This window comes from Serinus canaria, chromosome 3 (genome assembly GCF_022539315.1).
Source record: "Serinus canaria isolate serCan28SL12 chromosome 3, serCan2020, whole genome shotgun sequence".
Lineage (NCBI taxonomy): Eukaryota > Metazoa > Chordata > Aves > Passeriformes > Fringillidae > Serinus > Serinus canaria.
Window position 1 is genome coordinate 4309479 of NC_066316.1, and position 19209 is coordinate 4328687.

General features: G+C 42.9%; 1 protein-coding gene across 2 annotated transcripts in view; it reads right to left on the reverse strand.

Moving 5' to 3' along the window:
- EML6 (EMAP like 6) overlaps positions 1 to 16787 on the reverse strand; it is an 85004-nt gene extending 68217 nt beyond the window's left edge. For both annotated transcript variants that reach the window (XM_050972717.1, XM_050972716.1), the window contains exon 1: positions 16591 to 16787. In XM_050972717.1, coding sequence (XP_050828674.1) covers positions 16591 to 16787 — 197 coding nt within the window. The remainder of the gene's footprint in view (positions 1 to 16590) is intronic.
- Positions 16788 to 19209: the final 2422 nt, after the last annotated feature.

A 19209-nucleotide genomic window follows, 5' to 3' on the forward strand; every position in this document is an offset into this window, starting at 1 on the left:
AGAAGCAGATCATTTACTGAATGTCTGCAGGAATGATAAATGTAGCAATATTAGATGTGGCTGGTAAAAAATGTTCATTTTTAGAGCCCTCAGGATAGGGGGAGTTTTCAGTGCTACTAAGAATGCTTTTTTCTCGTTATCTCACAGGAGTGCAAACCCAAGACCAACAACTGTTCTCAGGAAAAATAGAGGCTGAAAATAGAGACTGAAAATCAGAAGAAACAGGAAAGTTCTTACACGATCACATGGATATATAAAGTTCTTACACAATCACATGGAAATTCTGCTCCCTGTTTGGCCATGCTGAAGTGAATAACAAACATCAACTGGGGCAGAAACCACTGCAGAGCAAATAGGAACCATATGTAACATCAGAATGGCTTTGTTCTCTTAACTTCCAGTCACAATGGATCAGCAGCAAAGTCATGAGTTATCAGCTCTATGAACACTCTTGCCAGGCTTCTGAAGTTCTGCTTCACCAGTTAATTATACAGAACACAAATACAAACACTACTCCTAAAAATTCAAACACTGCTTATAACAAATACTTACTATAAATCCATTTTCCCTTTTTCTAACAATTCAGACAAGAAACGTTTCTCTACAATTTTCCACAAAACAGTTTTATTTTTCTGAGAAGGGCACTTACTAAAATAAGTGTGACTTCTGTTACCTCACTTTACATTGTATGACACAGCCTGAAGATTCTAAGTATCAAGTGTCTCTTTTGTGTGAGACAGATTAAATTAAACCTCTGTTAAACTTCTCAGATACCAGAATTTACCTGGTTTCCCAGAGCCTATTCTAACTGCAAGAATTTACCCAGCTATAGCCTATTATTAAACAAAAAGCAGCTAAGCACCACTGCTTTTACAGCAAACACACAGAACAATTAAAGATTAAAACAAACCTTGATTTCACCATACTCTGCTGTCCTGCTGATGACAGAGTTATGCAGTACCATGGCAAAACCAACAAATGATTCACCAGTAGCATACCAATACTCTGCACACAAACCCCAGAAAGATAAACAAGAAAACACCAAAGCAACACACAGAATTTAATGCTGATTAGAATTTTCCACTGCTTCCCTTTTCACCTTCTCTCCTTTCCACCACAGGCTTTGTCAGTTTGGTTCTTTGGTGGTTTTAAAAAGCCTAAACAAGTAAGAGAAGCACTCACCAGGGCTCCGGAGCAGCTTTGGAGAGGGCACTTTAACAACTGAACCCTTTACAAAACCTCCTGCTCCAGCTGACCCCAGTTGTCACAAATGAGAGCCCGGCAAGCCCAGGTGCAGGGACTTTCATTGCTCATTGCTTGGGTTAGTTCTGTTACTCCTAAATTCTGCTGATTAAAATTCAGGTGAAATTGTTCTCACCTGAGAACAATCTGTGCTTCACAGGTGGCAGACAACTGAAAACTCCACAGGACAGAGCTGCTTTTCATCAGAACAAAAGCAAAGACTCAAGTCCCCATCAATTTGACACCACAACATTCATTCTCCAGCCAAGTTCTTTTTCCCAGTGGAATCTCTGGTGTCTAAGACAGGGATGTTATACTAACCAGCTCGTGGATCTGAGGTGTTTGCTTGGTTAAGTGGAGGTTTCTAAATGTCTGGAGAAAGGAAGGTCATTTTGAAGCTTTTTACTGAAAGAAAATCCTGATTAGTCACAAGTAAGCAAAGGACACGCTGTTAATGGGAGCTTGGCTCATGGCACTGCCTGCAGATATTTGAAATGTGCCCAAAACTCAGCTGCTCACAATGAAGGATGGTGTGTATTTTGCTCCACTTGTGAAAATCCACCTAAATTCTCTGAACTCACATATCTCAGAAAAATCATCATCAAGACACACCCTCCTTCACTCAGCACATACAAATATTGCTGAGTTTATCTTTACAGAAATTACTAAAATAGCAGGAAACTGTTATGCTTTGTGTAAAACCCCAAAAGTCTGTGAATTAAAGAAGCTGCACCTGTATCAACTGGAAGGCAGAAATTCACCCTGGTCATTTTTAGAAGTTAATTGTATATAGAAATTATAATCAGGAAAAAGGTTTATTTTAATTTTTTGTGTGTGTTTCTTGGTTCACGGATTATTTTTATGTGTAAAACAATAGTTCTAGGGTGCTTAATTGTCAAATCAGCTTTGAATAGTCACCAAAAAATGTTTTAACTGTTCCACTTTTAATTTCTTTTTAACACTTCGTATTTTCCTGGGATGTTGTTGAATATTTACTCTCATTCACCTACTACCATGTTTTGTAAGTATTTTATCTGCTTTTATTTAAAAAAATATATTAAATTAAGGAGAAAAGAAAGGAATTACTTTATTAGTTACTTAGAAAATAAAGTTCACCCCAGTCTGGAGTGCCATACAAAAGCAGGCTGCCTGAGCAATTAGAAAGTCCATTTTATTATTCCATCAATCCACTGTCTAATGAAGTAAAAGAAAGAAGCAGTTTTAAATGTAAACATTAATAATAATTTCACAAGCCAAAGTGAAATATTCCTTTGCTTTCTGGAATCTCACAAAAGCTGTGCAAGCTCTAGATATGTATTTCTTCAGACTCATGTGGATATGAGCAGTGCTTTCAGATGAGAAGCTGTAATTCATCAGGACTAGAAAATCAAATTTCTTCTTAGACTTCTACAATAGGAAATCTTATTCTAGAGAGTCCAAATAGCAGGAGTTACTACCAACATGCCAAGTGCTTCAGACATCCCCTGTCTCTGCTACAACTACTGAAGTGAAATAAATCAAAACACTGTTTTCCCCAGAGTCGTTTCCACAATCATCATACTTCAAGTGCATATCAAAATGTAGGGTTTGAACACAATAAATTCAGCTAACTCAAGTTACTGCCCAGGGTCTGTGGGACACAGCCCAGGGTATTGTTATTAGAATTTTGTACTGCAATCCAGCTTCTGAGCTGATTTGGGGATTCAGACATTTAGTTGTGCTCCCAATATAGGCAAACAGATCAAATAGGAAGCAGAATTAATTTAAGTAAGGGTGCATTGGAGGAATTCCTAGATTTGCCATAGAAGGAAGAATAAAACTGAGGAGAGTTCCATGCCAGTAGTACCTAAGTTTGCTGGTTTAAATTATCTGTATTACAGTCTGCAGTACTGACACACTTGCAGCTCAGCTGAAATTACAGCTGTCAGTATTTTCTGATCAGATCTGTATTTCTGAAAGCAAAAGATTAATAGAGATGACTGGTGTGGGACACGTTATCTACATTCTGCTCTCTCTTGCAAAAATATCAGACAAGTTGAGAATCAACCAGAATTTTAATGCATGTTAATTTGAGCAATGCATTTTGCATACATTTGCTTTTATTTTTGTATTCTGCAGGCAGCTGGAATGAGTAAAAAAAAATCTGTAATCATCTCAGAATTAGAAAAAAAATTGAAACCCAAAGCTTTATTCTATATTCATTATTTAAATATTAAAATAGTAAAATTATATACTTTGGCTTTCATGATCTTATAACCAAGCCATAAACATATCTAGAAGTGTTCTCACTTTTACTTGAAATGAGATTCATAACATGACTGGAATACACCTTAAAAATATTGTTTTGTTTAACATGGTATTAGAAAATAGTAACTTTTTCATTTATTTAGAAAATTACTAAAATGATTGCACTTCTTTGCAATAACATTCAAGTTATCTTATTTGGCTGAAAATAGGGCTCACTGAATGGGATTTTTCACTTTTTCTAAACTATTCAGACCAGGTCCAACAGGATGTCACCCCTTATCAGTATTTTACAACCTCCAGGTACAATTCAAAAAACCCCCCATAAAACCGAGATTGGCATCTATTTCCCAGCAATTCCTCATTTTACAACCTCCTTCACTTTGAGATGCAGGTTTAGGAAGAGGAGCCTTTGGAGGTTTTCATTCAATGCCTTTACAAGTAATACACACATTTGAGAGCCAGTTCTTCCCAGGCAGGTGGAAATAGTTTGTTCCACAGAAAGTTGGTCTCTCTTGGGTTTCAGATGAGTGTTTTGGGAACAATCCAGCCCCTTGGTCAGAACAAAAACCTCCAATGAAGAATTGAATTGCCCTCAGGCACTCAGGGGAGGAGCCACAACATAAACATGGATTTTTACACAGAAGGGTGAGAATGGAACAAGCAAACAAACACAAAAATATGCAAGAACAGAACCAAGAGGAAATAAGACAGCAAGGAAACTTCCGTGTATTAGTGCAAGAATGTCTCAGAGCTGGAGACTGAGGCAGCCTTTAGGGGGGTGACTGTGGGGTCATGATGAAGAGCAGATTCCAGCAGCTGAGTGGGAGTTTAATTGATAACTCTGAAGTCATCCCCTGAAGGCTGGTGAGAAGCACTCATCTTTATTCACTCTGTCAGCTGGGCCTTCTTGTTACAACGATGTAAGAAACAGAAATAAAATTAATTCGAGAAAAAATGAAAAAATATTCAGTCAAACAAAGCATAACCTAAAATATAAATGAGGATTCTAATTAAGAAAAATAAAGTTTATATTCAGAATGTATGAGATGCTGCCAAATTTTTCTATGAACCAAATTCCTCAGGGCTTCTGCTGGTTTCTGGAAGAGCTGATCAAAACCACATGCTTACATTTTCAAGGTAAGACAGGTGGAAGGTGTTGCATGCTGTGTGAACAACCAAGTCAGGGGAGCCCCGTGTCCATGAGTAATCCAAGAATGAAACAGGAGACCAAGCTACTCGAGTTGTCATTCCACTGGAACTCTCCCCTTTGGGGGGGTGGATGCCAGAGGTACCAGTAAAGCAGTTCTACCTCACTGACTTGAGGGAGCCAGGAGAAAAACTGAAATCCAACATGTTAGAAACAGTATGCTAACATTCCCACAGGAAGAACCAGTGCAGGACATAACTGAAAATGACATTTGAAATGCCACAGTCTGCCTTCAGAAGAGAGAAATGAAGAGCTAAAAATCCCCAAGACTTCCTGAGCAGAATGCAATGTCTGATGCCTTAAATTCATGCTGACATACAGTGAAACTCTTCTGTTTTAACATATTTGGGCATGTTGTCCTAAAGCCACAGCCCAAACCCCAAAGAACAAACCATGGTTGTGGCAATTGCTTTTTTTGGCAAGTCTCACCTTTTATTTTCTTTTTTAAATTTCTGTCACATACCAGAGGGAAAAACCCCTCCTGTCATAATGCAAGAGATTTTTTTAAATTGAAACATTTCCTAGGAGCCTAAATTTCTGCCAGCACTCAGAAAAAGCTTAGATGTGCCAATATTGAACAATTCTATGTAGTCCCAACTGCTTAACAAGTCCAGGATTAGGAGCAGTCCATTCATAAATGAAATTAAAGGACATCAGTCCCCACTGCTTCCTCCAGCACAGAAAAGAGGGAAGTGAAAGGGGTAATTGTGTGATGACATTTAGTCAACAATTTATTTGAAAGCCAAAAATATAATTTTTATATTTATGCATGATATGATACTGCATATTTATATAATAATTATGTGTGTGCATGTATATATATATATATATATATCTACACACACTAGTTATATGTGTGTGTACATATGTTTGAAAAACCAGAACACAATCCTGACAATGGCTGAGGTGGATCACAGAAACTCCAGCTCTGTTGATAGCAGCCTGTGACAGCTGCAGCAGATGTTCAGTTTTGAGGGACTCAGGCTGATAAAATTGCTATATCTATAGGGAGGAAGAAAGCAGGAAAAAAATGTGTGCAGTGCACTAACTGTCATCCTGTATAAAGTAACTCCTACCAAACTAAATGACAAGGTAAAAGAACATTTACCCCTAAGCAGTGGGGAGTCCCACAGATTGGAGATGAAAAATAACAGATCCCACAGGGAAAATGTGAAATGCAATACACATTCAAGTAACTATTTAATACAGCAAGAAACAGGGCATTCTGAAGAGCTGACTTATTTAACAGCAGCGTATTCATACCTCATTTAGTCTGTCCTCAGTTGAAACACAAAATACATGGTTATTCCTAATTTATATTCCCTTATGACCTTTCACCTGGTCCAACAGGCAAGGAAAACACAATTGTGAAGTTCTACTGATGTAGACACACGTGCCAAGATATTCCTTGCTCAGACAAATGCATGTTGCTTTCTCAGCTCCCTTACAGGAAGATCATGTTTTATCTCTCAGAGAACAAGACTCTCTGTTCAGATTTACAATGTTCTTAAAATAGGCCTTTACAGAAATAAATAGCCGTCACCCATCTCCCATGCAGATCTGAGATTTCCTCACATGCCTAGTCACACTCTTGTATCCACCAGGCTCTGCAAAGTTAAAGATCCACACCCTGGTTCCCATCAAAGCACTCAAACAAGCCCTAGAAATTCAACTATTTTCTAGAAATTTTCGACATGGAAGATTAGTTTACTTCCAAGCTTCTAAAGTGATCCATCTGTGTAACAGAGCAATTCATATGTTCACTCATAAGGCAGTGCCCACGGAGTCATCACCACGGCTGGAAAGCAAAATTATGTCTGTGGTAACTCCATAGAAAGGGAAGAGAAATAGCAAAAAGTGAGGACAGTCTGGGAATTTAGCAAGTTCTCTGAATCAGATAACTTCCCTTCTGTGCTGGCTACAAAATGGATAGCTGGGGAAAAACATGAAGGGGAAAGGTTCAGAACCTCTATTTAGTGCTATTTTAGGCAACAATGGGTAGAGGTTTGAGGAAAGCTGCCCTTGCAAATGGAATAAGCTCAGATCCCGAACCTGGAGATCTCAAGGAACCAGACATTGGAAAGCAACCACACAAATACCTGACACACTGTTCAAAGCCCACAAGCCACATCCAAATCCAACTCAACAGTGACTCGTCATGTTTATGGGACTGCCTTACAGTCGCTTCAAAACGAACGCTTATAAAATGCAAATACAGCAAGTTTCAAATAGAAAGTTATGCCATGTTGTTAAATCAATGTTTTCCATAAGTAAAACTTTCAGTATCGAATTTCTGAAGAAGGAAAGTGTCACTGGAAGTGCTCACCAACCTTCCTGTTCCACTGAAAGACTCATCAGGCATTTTGAAAAGATGCTCACGAACCACTTCAGCCTATCTGTCCTTCCACAGAACCAGCTGCACTAGGCACCCTCAGAATATAGGACCTTCCCTATTATTCAAAACATGTTTTTTAATACAATATAAGCTTATTAATCATCCAACCAGTTATTAATTTTACCTGTGTTTTAGTGGTTGTGCAGCCAGTCACAGACACATATAGAAGAGAGCAGGTGTGAAGTTATGACACCACCAAAATCCATGACATACTGTATTTAAGAGAGATTACCATGATCCAAAGAATGCCTTTTAAACTTCTGTTTTGTGAGACTAATACCAGGAGTTATATAAACAAACATGGAATTGTGCATTTCTGTGTTTTTATGTAAGCACTGTGATTCATTTTCTTGCCTATTACTATTATTTCTCTTTTTCGCTTGGTTTCTAAGCCAACTCTTCAGAGCAGAGACTGGGAACCTGGAGTTGTGCTCTTAGTGAAACCTCGGAGAGCTGGGCTCATCAGAGCCCTATTTGCTGTATTTTAGGCTCAGTGCTGCAGTGGAGGCTGAAGAGTTTTGTGCCATTATGTAACTGCCTGGCAGCATGTAGCTTCAGGCAGTTATAATCTGGTTTACTGCTTGTCATTTGCTAATACTTGGGTTTTCTCCCTAGCTTATGCTATCAGGGATGTTACAGGGGGGTTTGCCTTCCCTTTCCCGGTAGGAGAGAGAGCAGGCTTCAGCCACAGCTGCCAGGCTCGTGTGGAGAGCACAGCACATCTCCCTGCCCACCCCAGCCCCTGTGCTTCCTTCAGCACACAGAGCAGGGTCCCCTGCCCTGCCACACGGAGGGTGGGTGGGCTCTGCTGGTGGCTCCTGTGGCCCGGGAGGCTGTGGCTGAGCAGGATCTCGGAGCACAAGCCCAGGGTAAGATGCGGGTGGTGCTGTTCCAATAAAATCTTCTCATGGAGTGCATTCAGCGGGGCTGGGCAGAATTCCAGATTTAACCATACCATGGCAGCCAGCCAGGAGTGGGAAATAGCAACACACTTGGTGCTGTGCAGGGACAGAGAAACAGGTCCCTGCATCGCTGACTGAAAATCCTAAATTCTTTCAGAGCATTAAAAATTACAAGCTACTAAAGGAGGCTTCACGTGTCCTTGATAACAGTTCACATATCTACTTGCTATTCTATTCTCTTACAGTTTTCCTGAGCAAAATATCCTTTTCCTTTCATTCTTTTCACCCATGCAGATAAGACAAAAAGATTTATCACAGCTAATTCTTCAGTACAAACCTAAGGTAAGAATTACAATGGACAAGCTCTCCCTGGGAAGGGAGCAGCCAAGAGCCAGTGTGAGGGCTCCTTTCTGTGTCTGCATTCTGCTCATTCTGCAAACCAAACTAAAATGGTATTTTTCATGCTGTATTTTATTTCTCTCTCCATGAAATCAAGCTCCTTAAAGGAGAAAAAAAATTAAATCTGAAAATCTTGTAGAAGCCATCAGAAAAATAAATATGAAAATAAAACTAACAAAAAACACTAAGCCCTCAAAACTCTCTGTTCTTAGCTAAATTCTATTTCAAAGGAAGAAATTACTTTATGTCTATTTTCTTAAGATTGAAATTATTTATAAAATTGCTTTTTTCACAAAAGTATTAGTGTTCTGCCAGGGAGGACCTGAATTTATGAAAAGTGATCTAAAAAAGGATATAAGGATAACTTAAAAGGATAAAAGAAGACTTTTTAATAATCTGAACTGTCCTTGACAGAGAGGAGATAAGATGGAAGAGAGATGAGCCTAAAACAGACGTGTAGATTCCTTTAAAAAATGTGTTCTTCCTCCAGCTAATGGAAGAGAAATAATGGGAATTAGCTGTCTTAATTTATTCTGTGCCAAAATTTTCTGCCACAATATGAAATGTCAAATTTTGATTTGAAATTAAGTTGAAATATTTATTTGGAGATCTGTGATACAGTTATATCACAAACTCTATATTCCAAAGAGTCCCATATCCAAAAGAAGTCCCACTCCCAAAATTTTGAGTGCATTTTAAGTGGCATGACCTGCAAAAAAGGAAGGGAAGGGAAGGGAAGGGAAGGGAAGGGAAGGGAAGGGAAGGGAAGGGAAGGGAAGGGAAGGGAAGGGAAGGGAAGGGAAGGGAAGGGAAGGAAGGGAAGGGAAGGGAGGAAGGGAAGGGAAGGTGAAGGGAAGGGAAGGGAAGGGAAGGGAAGGGAAGGAAGGGAAGGGAAGGGAAGGGAAGGGAAGGGAAGGGAGAAGGGAAGGGAAGGGAAGGGAAGGGAAGGGAAGGGAAGGGAAGGGAAGGGAAGGGAAGGGAAGGGAAGGGAGGGAAGGGAAGGGAAGGGAAGGGAAGGGAAGGAAGGGAAGGGAAGGGAAGGGAAGGGAAGGGAAGGGAAGGGAAGGGAAGGGAAGGGAAGGGAAGGGAAAGTAGCACTTCTTTAACATCATTATTTAACAACATTAAACAATCAAAAGGAGAGAATAGGAGTGCATATGGAAGGTCACAGTGCTCTGTTGTGCATCTTTTGCAAATGCCCAATGAATTATTCCTTATGGCCACAATTAATGAAAGCTGCCAGACCCATGGAGCTATGTTAGCCCAATGTGCAGCTAAGAAGATACAGCAGTATTCCTGTCTGGGATTTGAGTGGGTTACTTGTTCTTATTCCTGTTTGGGATTTGAGTGGGTTACTTGTCCTAAGTATCTTTTGTAAAATTCTCTTTTTTGCAACCCCATAGCCCAGGTGCAATTCTTTAAAACTTGGTTCTGGTATTAGGATGTAAAAAGGGCCACCCAAGGCAGAACCTGGGGCATGTCTAGAAACAGTAACTCTGGGTTGGAACCTCATCCCTACCAAGCCTCAGGTGTACACAGCCAGCCCAAGCAGGGCAGGTGACAGCAGAGGGACAGTTCACTGCAAGGCCACAGCCACACACCCAACCAAACCACAGAGAGCTCCCTGGGGAAAGGCAGTTACATTATTCCCCTCTTGGGAAGGAGGGACTGCATTATAAGGAGTGCAGCACAGAGATGCCATCCTAAAGCAGCTTGAGATCCCAGACAGAACCACACAAACCTCTTCAGTCTGACAAGCAAAAGCTTTAAAATAGCTCTTTCAACTAAAGACAGCTTTCATAAAGACTCAGTATAATATCCTTTTAGACACTTGTGACCACTCCCAGATGCCACATATTTTAAAAAAACTCAAACAAACCCTGCATGGAAGTAAAAGGCCAGCACATATGCAACAATCACTGCATATGCACAAGACCTTGAATCAGGAACACAACTGTACATTATAAACTTGTTTTACAGCCATTAAGAAAGAGCAGTTTCACTGAACAGCATTCCAATAATTTTTTTTTTAAATAAATAATTTCTAAACAGATGAGAATCCCTCAGAATCCTAGAGGGATCAGGAACCTGCTGTAGACCTACTGCTAGGTGCAGTCACACTTGTACATGCTCAGCACCAGTGTGACCAGGGCCAGAGAGCAGGTCCCAGTGGCATCACCTCTGATCTGCTGCCAGGGAGAAGCCACGGAGAAAGCTCAGCTTCTCCCTCATCATAGATTCCAGCATTGGGAGAAGCCAAAGGGTCCTTTAAGTACCTTACAAACACTGCTCAAACACTAGAGAGATGCAAGGAAAAGTTAAAGAAATTTACATTTAACACTTTTTCTGGTCAGACAGCAGCAGACTGTGACTAACCTCCAGTTAAAGAGCTCCTAGGATGCAGAGAAGGAGGTATGCTTTGCCTAGTCAGGGTGAAAGCAAAAGAGCTCCAGCCTTAACAGGTAGAGCTGTAAAAAACTGAGGGTGTAATTTGTCTTTTTTACTACAGTTGATTTCTAAAATAAACCAAATCTTTAAAAAAAAACCCACAGAAAATTCTTATTCAAAAGTACAGCTCATCTTGCCCAAAATGGTTATTTTTTATTTAATATTTGCCACAGTAAGTGATACTTCCAAAATTCATCTCTACATGTGGATAAGAGTTTCTGAGGACAAGGAAGCAAACGTTTGGCATGAATAGATGCCCAATTTTCATGTGGAGGCATCAATATTAGTATGACTAGATATAAACTGCAGTGCCAGTCAGTAATTTTCATATAGGGTTATGCCTTGAAGATGCAAGTCTGCTAAAATAATGGAGGCACTGAAAATTCCCTGTTAAAAATCCAGTAAAATCTTTTGTACCAAGGACTGTTAGGCAGCCAAAATAACAGGGTTGCTGTGTCACTCTGAGAGCAACCTTTATTTTATGTTCTGTTTTAATTACCATCATTTTAGTGTATTTCCATCCATCTGTCAGAGAAGAAAGAACAAACTTCACCGCCAGCACCCACAGAAGTTCCAGCAATAGCGTCAAGCACACCAAGGTTCATTGTGCTGCTGGAACACTTAAAGAAGCTTGACATAAACATACACTCAGCCTTAAGATCAGGCCTCCCTAAAGCTCCAGAGGTCTGCTCCCAGGCCTTTATAAATACCACCTCTGAGGGGGAATTTAAATTCAACATGTCTCCTGGACAGCCAACACAGACAACTAAATATTCCTGGGGTAGAAATGCACCTCGTGAAAAACAAGCTGATCTTCCAAAGAACAGTTTTTAGGTGGGAAAAAAAGGAGGCATTTTTGCTCTTTACCAAGGTTCCCAAAAACCTGAGCAGTTGGCAAGCCAGCACAAGACCTTTTTACAGACCTCCAATCTCCTCCTACTTTCACACAGAAGTATTCCAATATTGGAGCTGTAGATTTTTTTTTTTTTAATTTGAAATTAAGTTAACTCATATGAAAACATTTTCTGTGAGTTTTCATCCTAGTAAAGAGTGATTACACACAACTACCTGACCTTCATGACTCCTGGCGATATGAAATCAAGCTGAAATAAAATAAGTTAAAAATTGCAGAGTCTTAACACATAGGAAATGTAAAAAAATATATTAAAAAATTAGGTTTAGACTACTCTGGTTAAAGCCTGTGGTTAAATGATGACCACTCTCATCAACATATAGTGAGAAATGCCTGCTGAGTTTCTCTCCGCTTTTAACTGATCTAAGTATTTCTAAATCACTTTCAGTAAGATACTGTAACTGTATATTCCAACACATCTGATGCATTAATACAGATACTTAAGAAACCAATTTATAGCAGGTCACGCCCTGATAAAGACTTCGAACCTAAGCGCAGCACAGCACTCAGGTCAGGCAAAAGAGGCCACTGGAACTCCCCGGAACAAACAGCATTTTCCAAAGGCTTTCCAGCATTGAAAGCAAAGGAGGTAACAAGCTGATTAGAGGATTTTATGGGGAACTAATTAATTTCATACAAAACTCATCTGACAACTTGCCACCTCAAAACAATTCCCAAAACCCTGCTTCACCCCAGGTGTGCCATGTCTGTTAAGTTCGGATGGTTTGGTGGATGCACTGGTGTAGCATCCACAAAAAACAGGGCTGGAATTTCGTTGTTGAAAATCTCTCTCCTAAAATCTCTCTCTTAGTCACTGCATCTCAGCAGTCCTGTGGGGTCACCTCAGGTGTCTGAAGTCAAGGGTTAGCCCAAGCTGCAGACAGTGCAGCCAAGCTGCAGACAGTGCAGCTCCCATGTACTGATGATAAACAATAACCACAGTAACCTGAACACTACTCTACAACACCCTCTGTCACCATCCAAATGTTGGCAACTGACAGAAATTTAAAGTATTTTAGATCCCTTAATAAGCATAACCCAATAAACAGAATATTATAATACATAATTTTAAATTTTAAATAAAAAATATTTAAGTACAATTCAGATCTTCTGTCTCTGAGGTTTCGATTTGCATAGCTCTGCATATCAAAAATTCCAGAAATATATTTACTGTGGTCAGCAATGCACAACACTGCTTGAAGCATGTTACTCCCTTTTTTCCCACAGCAGCAAGACAAGAGATCCACATCCTGACACATATCCTGTCTCCTGAAACGACCCTTGTGGAGAACAAGCCAGGCCTCCAGTGGTTCCCGCAGCCCAGCAAATCCCATCCCCGCTGGCACGGCCGCGGTTTAATCTCAATCTGTCAGCAGAGCAGCACCCCCCGCACACTGAGAGCAATATTCTGATAAATCCCACTCTGTGGTACACTGTGAGCAGCCTTACATAAACAACAGCTCTGCAATCCATGGATAACAGCAGGGCTTTGCAGCTACTACAGAGACCTGGGAGAGGGGGCAGGCTCGCTGCCTCACCAGAGACTGGCATGGAGGCAGCCAGGATGCAAAACTCCTTTTGTAAGTGCATAAGGTACAAAATACCAGATTCCACAAGAAACCAAGGTGTGTAACAATAGTTACTACACCACAGGGAAAATTTCACTACAGGTGAAATTTTCACTACAGGTGAAATTTTCACTACAGGTTCACTACACCACAGGGAAAATTTCTCATCTCTGTTCACAAATGACTTCTGCAGAAACAGATAAAATCAGTTGTACTCTAAGTGATAGTGAGAAGTATCTCAATGGGTGATATTTTTATTTTTGCTGTTTGCTGTGGCTTTTATATGCACCAATTGCAGAAAAATTATAGGAAAGAACTGTCTCCAAGACTTAATTGAGAGAAAAACAAGGATTGATGTAACTGATCACTGTTCTACAAGTAATGCACAATATTAAAGTAAAGAAACCTGTTCTTTTGGAAGTTTTCAATTACTGTCAAAGCCAACGCTCTGGAGGTTACTCACAAACTACTCTGCAAAGCAGGGTTCACTCAAAGGTTAAATCTGTGGTTCAGGACCTCATCTCCTCCTGGAGTTAAAGGAGGCACTGGAAGCACAGCACCTGGTGCTGGCTTTGCACAGAAAACAGGACAATTCCGAGCTCCCTTGCTCCTGCTAGAACATCGACCTTATTAGCTGAGTGCAGAACATTCAGTTCTTGTACCGGCAGAACTCGCCTTTCAAATGGGAAGCTTGGGAAAAAAGGCATTTCTCCAATACAACAAAATTTAATCCAATACTTTCTGGTCTGCTTTAGCCCAAACTAAATTATGTCCAGCTGCATTATCTTGATGCAGAACAAGAGAGAGAACTATTAATCTTGGAGAACATATTAAACATACACACCTGCCCTTTTCACCAAGGACAAATATCCCCTCTCCCAACTTCAATAAACACTTCAAGGTAACACACAATATTACTTCTGACAATCATGGGGTTCTCATCTTTTTTTTCAACAAAACAGCATTCACAAAACCCCCCAAAAAATTAATGGAAGGAGATAACAGCAGTCCTTGGAAGCAGAAGATCTTCCCACTTGAAGGTCTCCCAGTCTCAGTGATTCATGTTATTTTCCAAAATACAAGTTTTCTTTTTTAAACAGCGTTTCAAACCTCTTTAGAAATTACAATCTGTTGGATTGCAAATGCACACCCTGCTGTTTAGAAGCTGATCTTAAGCAAGTAAATCCCAACAAACCCAGAAAAATTGGATAAGTACATTCATCCATTCATCTCAAATGGATGAGAGCTGTGAAGCTTAAAATGTGAGAATTTAAATTCCCACATTTATTAGTCATATCAGCGATGACCACACAAGGCATCATCTTCTTTAAAGTGCTCACAGTGATGGGATATGACATCAGCAGGGACTGCACAGTGCTCCACTGGCAAAGGAGGCAACCACCAATGTCATGGTGCAAGCAACAGAATATTCCAGCAGCATTCTGGGCAGTCTGTCCTTCCTTAAACCCCACGTGGTGACAGCAACAGTTCTCAGCCCCTAAGAGCTGACGTGAGCTGTTGCTCGGCTTCTGCTCATGCCTTCCGGACCCAAATGTTTAATCCTTTGTGGAAAATACAGTTTTCCACCAGAATTCTGATGGTGTTGCAGATCAGAAACAAAACCCATCTCTCCACAGCATGAGCTAGCTGGACATTCAGCAAGTCTCTCAAGACCCAGCTATTTGAACACATGGTCTGGTTTCCTTTAAAGAGCCCAACAGGCAGAAGGAGTGTCAAAGTACAAATATGAGACATTCATTCTTTCTATCCCAGCTGTACCTTCTAAACGTGACACTGCCAAAAGCAGACTCCCACTGTGACAGGTCTCAAAGTAAAGGGTACAGAAGCTCTACAATACATTTGGTCTGGGGAGGGAGGTGCTGTCAGGTATTATAATAACAATTCAAACATAAGCACAGATGTACACAACTCTCTACATGGATTACACTTCTTATACCAAAGAGTATCAAATTTTATGTCCATACAACAAGCAAAACTTTTAATTTCATGATCCTGCAGATATCTCTAAAATACTGACTCTTCTCTGAGCAGCCCAGGGTCAATTTTCAGCATCCTTTTGGAGCTGATAATACCTTTGGAACTAAAATAAACTGTGATGCACATGCACTGTACTTGATGAAATGCAGTTGCTTCAACGCATCCTAGGGAGGGGGAGAAGGCTGCTACGAGGATACACAGCAGCCAAAAGCTCTTCCTGAGAAAAGTGGATGGCTTTCTGCAAACAAGGAATATGTGACAATTGTGTGGTTTGGTTACAGAGTGTCAAAACTCTGGCTTCAGCAGATGCTTCCACAGCACTCCCACACCATGAGTCACCTGGGACCGTTCTGGTTTCACATCATCCAGGAAACGCTTCATTCATGCTGAACTGGGTGAACAGGGAGGGCAGCAGATAGCTGTGCTCAGAGGAGTGGCATCACCAGGCAACATCCTTCATGAGGATATTCTAGGCTCAGATTTCTCTCATCAAGTAGTAGCTACATTAATTTTCTATTTTACTGATGTAAATTTCTGTATTCTGGACAGATTTTTTTAAAGACTACCTTGAACACTGTAACTGCATTTTTATTTTGTGAGGTGCAGTAAAAATATCAGAATTTCTGTAGGACGAAAACATCAAATAAATCCACTTCTCAGGCAGAATTTGAGAGAAAGGAACAATGAAGTGGACAGATGAGGAGCAAGACCTGGCCATCTTGCACCAGCATGCTTGGGATTTTTTGCCTGGAGTGCAAACAGCTGAACTTGATTTTGATTTACATTTTCTGGATACTAAAACCAGATTAGTTTGAGCTACGTGTCAGATTTATGGCACTCTCGTGCTGGGATTGCTGAGGGCGAGAAGAGCTACACCTGCCTTCTGCACGAGGTCAGAACTGATGAGCTGGGGTCCCAGCTCAGGAAACATCCAGGTACTGGAACCACGATTTTGCAGCACTGTTGCACTGAGATCTTTCCAGTGCTGAAATGAAGTGCTTTGCTTTTGGTGCAGTGCAATAGAAAAACTTAACCTTCCCTCCGTTCTTATTGCAATATTTTCAACCTTTGCTACGAAATAATGATAATCAACAGTATCTAGAGATTCAGCCCTCGCAGAGATTGCCGCTAACAAATCTGAGCTGCTCTAAAACGGCAGGTACAAGCCGAGCTGTAAGAGGCGAGGAGGGGGTATTCTGCCAGCACTACATTCTCCTCCCTTCCCTTTAAACCCCACCCCACCCCACCACCAGAGAAGTCAGCCCCCTTACCTGATAATATCATCGTTGTGCCCGAGGAAGAATTTCTGGCTGTGCTCCCTGGTGTTGTAAACCACGCCGACTCCAGCCACGAAGTACACCACCTCTTTCCCTGCCGTGTAGTACAGGTTGTTGCGGCACTGGTGGCCCCGGTAGCCGTACACCCACTCCAGCCGGAGCTGGCAGCGCGGAGCCGTCCGATCCGCCATGATAACCAGCCCCCTGCCCACCGGCACACACAGCCGAGCGCCGGCCCGCCTTCCCCCGGCACGCTCTCCCTTTCCGAACGGCGGCGATCCCCGCCCGCCTGCCGAAGCCTCAGGTGTCCCTTCCGCGCGGGGATGAGGATGGGGATGGGGATGGGGATGGGCCGTGCATCCGCGGATGCAGGATGCCGCCGCCGCCGCGCTACCGCCGCGCCGCCACCATCATCTGCTGCCGCCGCTGCCCAGGACGAGCCGCCGCCGCTCCGCCGCCGCTGAGCGACCCGGGCAACTTCTCGGGGGCACAAAAACACACCTACATAAGCTGCAGACCCGGCTTTCTTTCTTTCCGAAGGCAAAGTAACTTCTGTGCGTCACCAGCACCACCTGCCAAAGTCTCCCCGCTGCGTCTCCCGTGTTGCACCTTCTTGGCTTCCTGCACAAAGCTTCCTGGGCGCTCTTCTTTTTAACATATCTACCCTCGGGGCCGGGGCTGGAAGAGAAGAAAACACAACACCCGTGCGCTAGAACCGCAGAGTGCGCCTGTGTTTAAAATGCAGAGGGACTGCCTGGACGGGGGAGCTCTGCTTGGATGGGGAGCTCTCGTTCGCCGAGGGAAGCTCTCCTCGGATGGGGGAGCTCTGCTTGGATGGGGGGAGCTCTGCTTGGATGGGGGAGTTCTGCCTGGATGGGGGAGTTCTGCCTGGATGGGGGAGTTTTCCTTGGATGGGGGAGCTGCTCTTGGGTGCTGTGGCCACTCTGGGTGGTCTGGGGGGCTCCTGAGGCTTTTCAGCAAGATCCAGTGCTCCGAGTCCTCACACAAACCCTCTCAGTATCATCTCACATACAACATCCAGCCTAAATATGGGAATATTACCCCACCTTTCCTTACCCCCAGCAACCGAAAACTTTCTCCTTTTGGAGTCTATAGCAACTATGTAATTAAGGCAATATTATTTTCCCGTTTTCAGTCACAAAACACTCCATGTCACCACGAGATAGAGGGGACTGTGGTTTTGTTAGGGGTTTTTTTGTTTGTTTTTTTGTTTGTTTTTTGGGTTTTTTCCCCTTTTTTTTTTCACTGTCATCCTCTGGAATTATACTATAAGGAATACACTTTCTCTCTTGCCTTTTGCTTTTCCTAAAGCAGAATTCATATTAGCATTATCTGTCGACTTTGGTTGCTGCACGTTGGTGGTGGTAAGATATCCACTGCTTTATATCCGCTGCACAGGAGCCCAAACCCAGCCCTCCAGAAACTCACTCCAGAAGGCCACAACCACAGGGAAAAGGATGCAGAAGAGCAGAATCAAACACCCATTTGCAGTGCACAGCGCCAGACGGACGGGAAGAGGGAATTCCAAGGCTGACGACCCCTGTACCTTTTCCCACACGGCACGCCTCACACCGACCGAGCTGAAGAGCGGCGTGCCGCCACCGCTCGCACACGGGGTCACAGCGCCGGCAGCACTCCGGGACACGGCAGCGGGACACCCGCCCTCGGGGGAACGCGAATCCCAGCGCCTCAGGAGCCGCCTCCGGCAGGAGCCCGGCCAGGGCGGGCAGGGGCGGCCGGAGCCCTCACGCCGCCGGCCCTGAGGCGGAGCCGCCTTCCCGCCTGACGGGGCGCGCGCGGGCGGCGGCGCGAGGCCCCTCCCGCCCTGCCTCGTGAAGGGCCCGGCCCTGAGGGCAGCGCGGAGCCCTCAGCGATGGCCGGCACCGCCCTGCCCCTCGGGGCGCACGCAGGTTTAGGGACGAAACCCCATCTTTCTGCTTTCCCCGTGCTCAATTGTCTTCAAATATCTCACAGAACACAACCAAATTCGCACTCACATTTTTTAACTCCTTCCCAGCAGCCGGTCACCACAAGCGCCTTGTTTTATCATAGAATCGTGGAATGGGTTGAGTTGGAAGGGATACGCAAGGATCATCTCCTGGCCCTACCCAGGACACCCCGACAATCGCAGCCTGTCCCTGGGAACGCTGTCCAAGCGCTCCTGGAGCTCTGGCAGCCTCGGGGTGCCCATGGTGTCCATTCCCTGGGGAGCCTGGGCGGTGCCCGGCACCTTCTGAGGGAACGAGGGAAGAGTCTTTCCCTGGTGTTCCGCCCGAGGCTCTGACACAGCTCCCGCCGCTCCCTCGGTACTGCCCGGCTCTCAGCAGTGAAGAGATCGATACCGGCCCGTCCTGTCCCACCCTGGTATTATTCAATGGAATAATTTCCATGTGATCACAGCTGTCTTTTTACGATTTTTTTGTTAATTATCTAGTTTACATAATAAAATTAATCAATATGACAGACAGGCTCTTCACCTATCCAGCCACGACAAATGAAAAATTAGTTTCAGGTCTCTGCTGCCATGGCTGTCATTTCTCTGAGAGCAGGGGCAGTCAAACTGAACTTTGTATTTAACCCTTTAGGAAAATT